The sequence below is a fragment of the Theobroma cacao genome, chromosome 9, assembly GCF_053813885.1.
Source record: "Theobroma cacao isolate CCN51 chromosome 9, ASM5381388v1, whole genome shotgun sequence".
In the NCBI taxonomy this organism is placed as follows: Eukaryota; Viridiplantae; Streptophyta; class Magnoliopsida; order Malvales; family Malvaceae; genus Theobroma; species Theobroma cacao.
The window spans coordinates 46,348,649-46,361,322 of NC_142647.1; the positions used below are offsets into that span (position 1 = coordinate 46,348,649).

General features: G+C 29.8%; 1 protein-coding gene across 4 annotated transcripts; it reads right to left on the bottom strand.

The window, feature by feature from the left end:
* Positions 1 to 838: 838 nt before the first annotated feature.
* LOC18590371 (uncharacterized) lies at positions 839 to 6,983 on the bottom strand. Of its 4 annotated transcripts, none has more exons than XM_088809496.1 (11): positions 6,889 to 6,983; positions 4,336 to 4,501; positions 4,034 to 4,154; positions 3,661 to 3,805; positions 3,444 to 3,571; positions 3,106 to 3,177; positions 2,203 to 2,326; positions 2,001 to 2,125; positions 1,883 to 1,924; positions 1,537 to 1,749; positions 839 to 1,274 (listed from the first exon to the last, which is right to left on the bottom strand). In XM_088809496.1, the coding sequence occupies exons 2-11, from the start codon at positions 4,380 to 4,382 to the stop codon at positions 1,206 to 1,208; spliced, it is 1,086 nt and encodes a 361-aa protein (XP_088665622.1). In that variant the 5' UTR covers positions 4,383 to 4,501; positions 6,889 to 6,983; the 3' UTR covers positions 839 to 1,205. The 4 variants fall into 4 exon arrangements, with proteins under 4 accessions (XP_088665622.1, XP_088665621.1, XP_088665623.1 ...); XM_088809495.1 differs by lacking the exon at positions 6,889 to 6,983 and adding an exon at positions 6,630 to 6,861 and having other exon boundaries at positions 4,034 to 4,149; XM_088809497.1 differs by lacking the exon at positions 4,336 to 4,501 and having other exon boundaries at positions 6,889 to 6,950.
* Positions 6,984 to 12,674: the final 5,691 nt, after the last annotated feature.

The window sequence follows — 12,674 nt, forward strand, 5'->3', positions numbered from 1 at the left end:
GCTCTCATTGAAAAGGCTCTCCTCACAGCCCTCTCAACCGCTGATGAACTTTGTTTCTCCTCCTGATCAGCTCTCATTGAAAACGTTTTCCTCACCTTGCCATCTAGTTCACGGTTTTGTTTCTCTGCCCGGAACCCATCAAAACATGTTGATAAACCCGATGGGTTTCGCCTCAATACCACCCTGATAAGCTCTTCTTCCTCGTCTTGCTCCTCCTCCTCTTCACGTCCTTGATGAAGAAATGAATCATGGAGATGATCTAGATCAGTACTTATGGTGTTGACACTGATCTGGATCCCTTGTTTTGTGTCTTGGAATTTGTAGTTTGGGACGGACGACATAGGTGTTTGAGGATGAAAACAAAAAAGAAATCAACCAACCTCGTTTTATCCATGGAACTCTTTCTTGTCTCTTCTGTCTTAGGCTTTATATAAAATGTTTTGCAAGAGATAACTGTTTCTCGATCAGTCACGATCAGAAAGAAAATGCAAATGGAAAACGTTATGGAGAAGTGATATTGAAATGCATTGATGAATCATGATTTCTAGAATTTCTATAGAAAGCGATCACCTGGGTTGTGCAAAAGATGGAAAACATGTTTGTGTCATATATGTTTAGAGGGATGTGCTAGGTCAACATATAAGTGCCTTTGAAAGTAAGCTTATTCCAGCAAAGAGCATCCAGTTCTAGAACAACTCATGTCAATAACAGCTAGACTGCTGTATCTACTCCTTTACCTATATGAATGCAGGGATTCAAAATAATCTAAACTTTATGGATATATATTTTTCTTGTTGCCATCTAACATCATCCTTCACGTGTAAGAACAAGACACATCTCACTTAATATACGATTCACATATCAAGATAATGGGCTCATCATGTATAGTACAAATAGGAAATCAGGTTTGCTCTATCATATCAAACTTTATGATAAGTAATCTATATTTGTTAAGATCAAATATTGTCAACAAGTCTCCCAACTTATATTTGGATATAGAGGATGTCCCAAGCTTATATCTATAATTTATTTTTATCATGTAGATATGATCAAGTACAGATATCTTAGGAGGATCCTCAAAGCAGTCTACTGAACCTATTTTAACTTCCTTTAGCTAGGCAATCTCTTAAAAGGGGTAAATACCCTGGATTTTGCAGGAGCCAACACCAGGACGAATCTACTGAACCTTAAATGGATTGATAGGTTTAATTGACCAATTCTATCCCTGTCAAAGGAGTTCCAACGTGAAGTTGTAAGGCAACATCACCCACAACCTGCAATTAGCAAAATAAAAGAGGCCAATCATACTTAGAAATTCAAATAATACAACTAAGAGAACAAAAAATCCTTAACATAGATACAAGAATTCAAGCTTTTACTGGAATGTTTCAGCTCATAAACACAAGAATTTAAGCAGAAGGATCAAATATTCTAGGCTTAAGATAGACCGAATAGAAGAGAGTTTTTTTACAATGACAAATGAAATTCACTTTAGTTTCAAGCTCAACAACCTAAAAATTTTGATAAGATGCATACCTTAGCCATTGATCTAAAAGACTGTTCAGTAATGCCAGCAACATGAGGTGTGATTATAACATTCTTGAATTTCAAAATTGGATCATCAGGGTCAAATGGTTCTGTCCATGCAACATCAATTCCTAAGCCTCCCAAGTGTTCAGACTCAAGATGATGCACAACAGCCTCATAGTCTAGAAGACCACCTCGAGCAATATTTATCAAAAGGGCACCCTGGAATCACACATCCAGCCAAGTAGCCAACAATGAGAGCAACTAATTCGATAGAAATTAAACAATGAAAGTTTGTTGAAGAGATGCAACATGTTATGTGCTGTGAAAATAATGTAGTGCATTTGAACTGAACCTTTTTCATTGAAGATATGAAGGACTTGTTTATAACGCCAATCTGCAAGTTTGAAACGTCCGAATCGTTAGTGATGGAGAATAAATTTTGTAGCAGATGTAGGTAAGAGCAGCCTTACTGTTTCTTTAGTCAAACTTAAGCAACAAACAACTATATCGGCATAGCTCGCTAACTCGTAAATATCTCCATGTCTGCCTTTCTTATCAACCAATTTATCAACGATCTCGTTTTGAGTTTTAGCTGCTGAAATATTTACTGAATGAAAATGCCTTCACAAATGCTGAGTTTCACTATTTAATTACTTAATGGATCCTCCATACCTTTTGGAACAGGAACTTGCAAATTTGTGGCCCAGCTCCTTTTTGTAGCAATAATTTTAACACCAAATGGTTTCAAGAGATTTGCTAGAGCAATTCCAATATTTCCAAATCCCATTATAAAGACCTACACAAGCAGGGTATAATATGTAAAACATCAAACAAGATATGAAATGATGGAGATAAAGATTTGAAGCACGAGACCATCCACCTTAATGGTGAATGAATAGTTGTTAATGGAGTAACTTTTTTGAAAGAAGATAATAAGACTGCCTTGCCAAGAATTCATTGAAAACAAACATATCAATCCTAGAAACAAAAGTCTAAATAAGGCTTAGGCTCTTAAGCACAAGTGTTTGAATAAACACGTTGAAATGTATAAATTCTCGTATCCACCTTTAACTGTTTTCTGCTTTTTTCGTATCCAAAATCTCAATGCAGTGAGGTAATAACACATGCACGGTTACCATAATTGATGTCCCCTTAACACCTTGCAATTTCTAAGCAAGGAAAAACATGCGAAAATAGGCACAGCAACAGGAAATTGATTGTGCTCTGTACTCAATATTCAATGTCTGATCACAGACGATGTTCAATTTCATGCCTGAATCCAGGTCAAATTAAAGGCTGTCTGGTTGTCTTCCTTCACTACAAAACTAAGCAACTAGTTTGTGTCACTTGTTATGCCAGAATGGGGTAAAGCTTTTTATTTTCAATTCAACTTGGTATAATGGTATCAAAACTATAACCTTCAAGCATTCACTCATCGACCATATTAGCAAAGTCACCATGAAAAGCAAAAGAGAAATAAGAATGGACAGGTCCAGTTTTCATGAAAATATTTAAATACAAGAATGTCAAAGAAGTACCGAGGCAGAGGAAAAAGAATAAAGTAGAGAAACTCACCGTTTTCCCGAAAAGTGTTTCCCCAAGAGGCTCTCCAAGCTTTTTCTGCTTTACAGAAATTTGCATCTCATTCTGCAAGGGCACCACAATCACTCTGGTCATCAACATTGGTTTGTTCAGTTGATAAAAACGTTTCAATATTGCGAAGTCTCTTATATTTCTATAACCTGATACAGCTTTCAAGTGCATGCTACAACTAAGACGACTGAAAGGATGGTGAACTGACCTCCCAATTAGCATGAAGTCAACTACTTTTCATGTTTAACTATAATCGTATTAACATATTAGACAAGTAAGGCAATTTTTTCAGTTACTAAAAATCAGATAAATAATTAAACCTGTTTCCGGAGAAGACCCAAGATTAGATATATAGCCATTTCAGCACAAGATGCAGCATTTCCAGTTGCATCACCCGGAATTCTGGCGACTTTAATGCCAAGCCTTGTAGCAGCATCAACATCAACCCCTCAATGCAAACGTAGGAAAAAGGAAAAGTTTTATACCAGTACGTGCTGTGTGGACATTATAACTTATAAAGGAATAATTATTTAACACCTTCTAAGCCAACACCAAACTGCATTATTAGCTTCATCTGATTGGCACGAGATATAACATTTGAATCTAATCGCATGTTTAACACAACACAGAGATGGTAGTTCCCAATATGATCTGGAACATCCTTGAGGGCCACTTCATCAACCTACAACAAGTTAAATAGCTAGAGAAGCTCAATATTCAACACAGAAACTTCAACTCCACAGAAAGAAGAAAAAGAACTTGTTAGGTTGCGTATAACAACTTGCATTTGATTGCAGGATTTGGCATATGCTTGTTAGTATGTCTTTGGTTAATGATAATGCTTTAAAATTAATTTAGGTACGAATCTTTCTGCAAATAAGTGCATAAGATGAGAATTTGAGCAAATTGCCTGGATAAAAGGATACTTCTCCAAGTATTCTCTAGTATAATTCTGTGAAGCTGGAAAATGCGGTCCACAAAAGAGAACGCGGGTAATGGGTTTGTCATCCACCTTCGAAGACATATCTGTGCTGAAGGACCTCAAAATCAATATAAAATACCTCTACAACATGAGAAGATAAAGCTATTTAAAATATTACTATATGTAAAGGACATTACAATTCCATTATTACTCTAACAAGGAACATAAATAAAAGGAATGAGGAGTGCAGTGAGTCGCCAGTGACAAAGCTGGAGATCTCAGGGCTTTACCTGCGAGGAAGTGGAGATGTGAAACAAGCGAGAGTGTGAGAGAACATTTCATTTCCTGTTTTTTTCTACTAGCTCTGACTCCTCGAACCGGTTTGACCGGTTGCTTTCGCTTAAATTGTAGCAATTTAAACGAGCCAGTGTGCAGCACAGAAAATTTGGCACGTACCTAATGTCACAATCATGCCAAGGAGTTGAAAGCTCCACGAGATTAGGATTAACTTCATTCCCTTTAATTTTTTATCTAACCATTATTACATATAATTTTTTATTTTCTCAAATCATAAATTTCCTATTCAATCAATACGATAAATATATTATTAAGTGAGAGTGTGAGAAAACATTTCATTTCTTGTTTTTTTCTACTAGCTCTGTCTCCTTGAACCAGTTTGACCAGTTGCTTTCGCTTGAATTGTAGCAATTAAAAGCAACCAATGTGCACCATAGAACATTTGGTACGTACCTAATGTCACAATCATGCTAAGGAGTTCTATTTTTCAGAGTTGAAAGCTCTACGAGATTAAGTTTAAGTTTCGTACCTAACACTTACAGGCGTTTGATACATGGAAAGTGCATCACTTTACAGAGATTTTAATTGGTGGGAAAGACTTTGTACCGTTTGGCATATGAAGTCGATGGGAATGTAACTTTGCATAGGTATTAGATTGCAACCATGGGAGAGAAGATGATTTTCTTTTGGATTGGAGGGAATGTTACTTTGTCTTGACTGAGAGAGAGTAAAGTGTACCAAAATGACAGAAAGCCCCGCGAGCTGAACTCTCTGGGGAGGAGAGGGGGCGCCATTTGAATTTGGTGATGGGAGCAAGGAGGAAGGAGAGAGAAAAAGGAAGAAAAGAAGAAGAGCCCATCACCATAGTGCAAGGAGGAACTAGAGAAAAAAAAGAAAGAAAAGAAAAATATAGAAGAGCCCATCACCAGAAAGCAACAAGGTAGGAGAGAGGAAAAAAAAAAAAAAGAGGAGCCCATTGGAGAGGACGACGGGTGCAGGAAGAAATAAGAGGAAAAAAAATGAAAGAACGAAAAAGAAACTGGTGGATTGCGTGGTAATTTAATTAATTAATTAATATTTTTATAAAATAAATTTAATTTATTTATTTATTTATTAAAAATAAATATTTAATAATTTTATTTTTTAATATTAAAATATTATGTTATTTTTTATATTATTATTTATTATTTTAAGAAATAAAGTTTAAAAAATTAAAAATTTACATTTAAAAAGAATATAGTGATTTAATTTTATATTTTCATATATAAAGATAATTTTGTAAATTGATCTTATATATCTAGTAAAATGCTTGTAAACCAAATAATATAATGTAATCATATTCTTTATGATAATCATTTTTTCATATTATACTAAATGCTGCAAAGCTACAATCACATTCTTAATAAAATACCAAACACATCCTTAAATCAATGTAGATGGGACTGGCAAAGACCTTCCCTCTTTCAATAAAAGGATTTAAACTTTACTATTAACTTCATTCTCTTTAATTTTTTTATCTAACCATTATTACATATGATTTTTTATTTTCTAAAATCATAAATTTCTTATTCAATCAATACAACAACTATATTATTAATAGGTATAATATTTAAAAAAATTCTTGAAGTATTAAGAAAAATTCAAATAAATTTTATATTTTTATTTTGAATCAAATAAATTTTTATAATTAATAGTTGATTTAGTTATAATATCACTTGTCATTATTTACTATATGATACTAACATGACATATTATTATATTATGATTGATAATAACGTGACATATTAATATATCATAATTAATAATGACATGATATGTTAATGTGGTATGATAATATGTATAATGATAAGTCCATGTGACATTTTTTACTCTTCACTTAGCGACAAATAAATATAAAATGATAAGTAATAGTTTAACTAATAATAATTAGTTAACATTAGTAATAATGATTTATTTGATTCAAAATAAAAATATAAAAAATTAATTAATTATAAAAAAATAAAAATAAAAACTTATTTAAAATTTTTTAAATAATGTATAAATTTTTTTGAGTTTTATTTTTTTAAGATAAAAATCAGAAGAATTTTATTTAGTATCAAAAGGTACAAAATCTGATAAAAGAAAAGAGCAAAAAACAAAGCAACAAGACAGAGAGGAGAAGGAGAAGCAAAGAGATGAAAGCGCATCTCGCCAGCAAACGGAACAAGCATCAGTAGAATAAAAAATAAAAAAAATTCCCCGCAAGACGAACAAAGAAAGTAGGAGGCAGAATAACAAGAGGGCAAACCAGAACCAAGGAGGCAGAAGGCAGAGAGCAAAAGCCAGCAACCATGGACATGAATCAGTAGAGAAGGAAGTCCCAGGGGCAAAACATCAGGAGCAACAAAGAAGCAATCGCAGACCAGCAAAGCAGCAGAAACACAAAGAACAAGATAAAAAATGCATAGAGAACTTAGAGAGAAAGCAGGAGACAGAGCATTAGAGAAACAAAGGACAGAACCCAAACAGTTATGAGAGCAGAATGAGAGGTTGAGCACGTCTCACACCTTCTTTGGCAAGAGAATCAGCAATGGAATTAACGGAACGAGGAGGAGTACGAACAATCGACCAGACACCAACTTGAGATATTAAAAGACCCAATCAGAAGAATAATGTGTCTCAAACTCCATGGAGCATCATCAGGACATTTGATTCATTCGACAACATTCATAGAATCAGATTCAATAATCAAATCAAAGGAATTAATCCAATAAGAAAGCAGAAAAAAAAACCTTCTTTAAAACCTTTATTGATTGATAAAGACATTTCAAAAATAATTATAAAAATAAATTTAATTATTTTTAATCATATTTAGTTATGATTTGATAAAAATATTTTTAAAATTATTTTAAATAAATTAAACTATTTATTATAATTTATCACAATTTGTACTTTCGATTTTTTCTCTCACTATCACACTCTCTTTAATTTTATCGATTTCTCTTTTTGACATTCGTCTGCTATGCTTCCGATTTCTCTCTCACGTTTTTAGATTTCTTTTTCTTACGCTTACAAGACATCAAACGATGGTTTTGATATGCTTGGGTGAGTAGTTATTTGAAAATTTTGATTTTTAAGTATTTTAGATAAAACTAAAATGGTAAAAATGATCACAGATATTTAAAATAACTTTTAATTGGATTAATTCAAAACCTAAACAGCAGTAAACTCAAAATTTTGAAATTTATAAACTTAAGTTTTCAAAGAAAATTTTTTTCGATTTTTAATAGAAATAGGTGTTTTAGATAAGAAAATTTGTGTTTTGGTTTATGAACACATGTGAAAAACACTTTAATCGATGTCAAATTGTCAAAAAAACAAAAAAAATAATGAGAGTCGAAAAGATTTGAAGTTTTGGTTCATAAGTAATAATAATATTAAGCATTAAAGTGTAACAAAATGTTTTTGAATATGACGTGTAACAACAATATTTTTATTCAATATGGCGTGTAACAACCTAACTGTGTCACATGTTTTTGTATATGATGTGTAATAACTTAACCATTACATCTAACAATATAACCATGATATGTCACATGTTTTTATATATGATGTGTAACAACCTAATTATGACATGTAACAACTTAACCATGAGATGTCACATATTTTTTTACATGACGTATAACAACCTAATTATAATGTTACATATTTTTATACATATCGTATAACAACCTAACTATGACGAGTAATTTCATTAAGGGTAATTTTATCCAATTTAATTAAAAATTATTAAAATTATAAAAAAAATATTTTTAAAAATATCTTATCTACAAGAGTTATTTTTATAAATACTTGTATTAATAATATTTATTATAATATCAACTTCGCTTACTTTATTTTTTTCATATATATATAAAGCGAAAATGACGTAAATAACAGTCCTTTACTTCACAATGACAAACACAAATATGGGCCATTGATTTAAATGAGCGAACCGGTCACGATTAGCATCGGATTTGCTTAATTTCCTTTTCATTTGTATATTTCTTTTCTTTGTTAAAGTAATAAGGTAAATTAGATTAACAACAAAATCTGTACGATTTTTTGTTATAGAACTTGTACGATCACACAAATTTTTTGTTAATTAACTAACTAATACAAATTAATTAATAAACTAAATCATAATACTGGTGAAAAAATCTTATAACTTTTTTTTCCTGAAGTAAGTATTAAATTTAATTTAATTTTTAAGGTTTCAACGTAAATGAAAATTAACAAATAAGCATTTGAGAAGTGGACTTTATTTACCAAAGTTTGTAAGTACGGTTTAGCAACAATTAATTGTCACCCACAAACCGTTAGTGATTGATGAGTTTTAGATTAATTTTAAAATGACTGTGTAATTAGATGGGTGATTCATGATTTAAATTTTTTTATTAGAATCGATATTTTTAGATTAATCCACAATTTTAGGCACTTATCAATCCAAGTAGAACGTAAGATCAAGTTATAAATGAAATATTAACTCGTGATCATATGAAAACTATGTAAAATATAAGCTAAATATTTGTAAAATGCAACACTTTAACCCTTAAAAAAGGATATTTGTTTTAAAGATCTTTAACTGTTAAGTTAAAGACTTATTTCCTTAAAATATTTTATCCAATATAAACAATAAATGAATAAATAAAAAACTACTAATAATACTAAACAACTATTATAACACTAAATGAATAAATGAATCATAGTGTGAAGTGTACAAGGGATATATGAGTTTTCTTGTAGTATTTATGAATATGGCCACACTATTTGCATGTAATTTACATTTATAATAGTGAAATATTATTGGTTTAATTATCATTTAAAAAAAAAAACTGTAAAGTGGACCATGCTCGCCCCTGTTTGCAAGTATCGCTTACGGAAAAATAATCAAAGTAAATGAGATTTTATTTTTATTTTTTAAAAATTTTTTTACCAACTGTCTGAGAAGTATACATATTGGATTCCTTTGGTCATTACTATGAACGGCTCTGATCATTTTGGTAGAACGCTTATGAATTTTTACTTAAAAGTTGGAATTGGGGTTAATAATTTTGAGGTGGTCCTATGAATTTAGAGGTCATCCTATACATATTTACTATTGAAATTGTTTTAAATGTTTATTATAGGTTTGATTGTGTTTGGGATCATTTATTTAATATTTAATGTTTTTGAAATGTGTGTTCATCTTTGTGGTTACGTATTTAATATTAAATTTTTTTAAATGTAATTATTGTTGTAGGTTTAATTGATTTTGCGTATTGTATATAAATAATTATCTATTTTGGAAGCCTATGGTTCAAACCTTTTGACAAATTTTGCAGGATTTATTTGCCTTTTCTTTGGTCTAATTAAGTACAATTGTAATTAAATGGCATATATCCTAAAAAAGCCCATATGCTATACTTATTATTTGATTAAGCTCTTAATTTTTTATTGTATTCAAATAAATTTTAAAATTTTTATTTTAAATCAAATAAAACTTTTAACTTAACGAAAATATAATTAGACCTAATGTTATTATTTTTTTTGCCAACTGTCTGAAAGTATACATATTGGATTCCTTTGGTCATTACTATGAACGGCTCTGATCATTTTGGTAGAACGCTTATGAATTTTTACTTAAAAGTTGGAATTGGGGTTAATAATTTTGAGGTGGTCCTATGAATTTAGAGGTCATCCTATACATATTTACTATTGAAATTGTTTTAAATGTTTATTATAGGTTTGATTGTGTTTGGGATCATTTATTTAATATTTAATGTTTTTGAAATGTGTGTTCATCTTTGTGGTTACGTATTTAATATTAAATTTTTTTAAATGTAATTATTGTTGTAGGTTTAATTGATTTTGCGTATTGTATATAAATAATTATCTATTTTGGAAGCCTATGGTTCAAACCTTTTGACAAATTTTGCAGGATTTATTTGCCTTTTCTTTGGTCTAATTAAGTACAATTGTAATTAAATGGCATATATCCTAAAAAAGCCCATATGCTATACTTATTATTTGATTAAGCTCTTAATTTTTTATTGTATTCAAATAAATTTTAAAATTTTTATTTTAAATCAAATAAAACTTTTAACTTAACGGAAATATAATTAGACCTAATGTTATTATTTTTTTTGCCAACTGTCTGAAAGTATACATATTGGATTCCTTTGGTCATTACTATGAACGGCTCTGATCATTTTGGTAGAACGCTTATGAATTTTTACTTAAAAGTTGGAATTGGGGTTAATAATTTTGAGGTGGTCCTATGAATTTAGAGGTCATCCTATACATATTTACTATTGAAATTGTTTTAAATGTTTATTATAGGTTTGATTGTGTTTGGGATCATTTATTTAATATTTAATGTTTTTGAAATGTGTGTTCATCTTTGTGGTTACGTATTTAATATTAAATTTTTTTAAATGTAATTATTGTTGTAGGTTTAATTGATTTTGCGTATTGTATATAAATAATTATCTATTTTGGAAGCCTATGGTTCAAACCTTTTGACAAATTTTGCAGGATTTATTTGCCTTTTCTTTGGTCTAATTAAGTACAATTGTAATTAAATGGCATATATCCTAAAAAAGCCCATATGCTATACTTATTATTTGATTAACCTCTTAATTTTTTATTGTCTTCAAATAAATTTTAAAATTTTTATTTTAAATCAAACAAAACTTTTAACTTAACGGAAAAATAATTGTGATTAGACCTAATGTTATTGTTTTTTTTTTTACCCACATGAAATATTACTTGACGTGACCATACAGAAGAGAACCAACAACCAAAAGCCAAAATCCAATGAACCACGACCATTGCCTTCGTCGTCAGTCGTCACTTGTGGTTGTTTATCAACATCAAAATCAGAAAAAAAAAAAAATTCGATTCTTTTCATTCTCCTCTTTCCATTAATGGGAATAATTTTCAAAATTCTTTCATTTTCCAAATCTAAAAAGAAAATCGAAAATTTAAAATCCGATATTTAGTTTTTCTTTTTGAGATTTGGTTAAAATCAATAGGTGGAAGTGCGGAAGGAAGAGAGAGGAAAAAGGAAAAAGAGACAATAGCAAAATCTTGCCCTCAATATTTAAGTTTTCTTTTTTCAAAAAAAAAAAAAGAAAAAGAGAAGTTTTTTGAAAAAACTCTTATATGTTTATTCAAAATTACGTAATTTTAAGATAAACAATATGATAAAAAATAAAAAAGAAAAAATATTACATCAATTGTCATGTAATTATATTATTAAATTGCATCACATGTCACATGAATAAAATAATACAAACTGAGATTGAGTCTAAAGTAATTAATTTTTTATCAAAATTAAGAATACTCTTTTAAGATTTAAACTTAATTAAAATTAGCTTTTTTTAAGCATTTCTATATTGTCTCATGTAACAACTAGAGATGGACGGGCATGCCTATGATACATTAGGGGCACAACTACATATTGAGTAATGGGGTAAATATATATAATATGATAAATATATTAATAATATGATAAACATGGGCCGTTGCTTAAAAGAGCAAACCGGACACGGGTAGCATGTGTTTCGCTTAATTTTCCTGTTCATTTGCATATTTTGTTTTCTTTGTTGTGTGTTTTTAAATTTTTATTAAGTAATGATAAATCAATACAGTTTTTTTATAGAACTTATACAATCACACAGAATTTTTTGTTTATTAAGTAATACAAAATTAATAAATAAACTAAATCATAATACTGGCAAAAAATCATTAAAAATAATATTTCTAAAATAAGTGCAAAACTTCATTTAATTTGTAAGACTTTTAGCTAAATAAAAATAAACAAACTATTATTTGAGACGTAGACCACATCTACCGAGGTTTGTAGGGATTAGCAACAGTTTACAATCACCCACGAATCCTTAGGGAAGGATGAGTTTAGGTCGATTTTAAGGCGATTCTATAATTAAACGGGTGGTTTAGGGTTCAAAATTTTTGGGACTGACATTTTTAGAGTAATCCGTGATTTTAGACAGATACCAACTACGCAACTCATATTAAGTTGAAAGATCAGATCGTAGAACCGAGTTACAAATAGATTCTAACTTATGATCATTTGAAAACTATATAAAATATAAGCTAAATATTTGTAAACCGAAAGACTTGAACACTTTAAAAGGGTGATTTTTTTTAAAAATAACAACTATTGAGTTAAAGAGTTATTTATTTAAAATGTTTATATCTAATATAATTGTTAAATGAATATATAAGAACTTACTAATAATATGTACTAAACAAAGCATTACGACCCTAAAATGGTTAAAATCTAACAATAAATGAATAAATAAATTAT

Excerpts from the sequence above, each read along its gene's own strand:
- LOC18590371 (XM_088809495.1), bottom strand. The coding sequence starts at position 6,680 with ATGTCCATGGTTGCTGGCTTTTGCTCTCTGCCTTCTGCCTCCTTGGTT. Across the intron at positions 3,806-4,033 it reads AGAAGTATCCTTTTATCCAG|GTTGATGAAGTGGCCCTCAA; the intron begins GCAATTTGCTCA and ends AACTTGTTGTAG. Across the intron at positions 1,925-2,000 it reads TAAGTTTGACTAAAGAAACA|ATTGGCGTTATAAACAAGTC; the intron begins GTAAGGCTGCTC and ends TCAAACTTGCAG.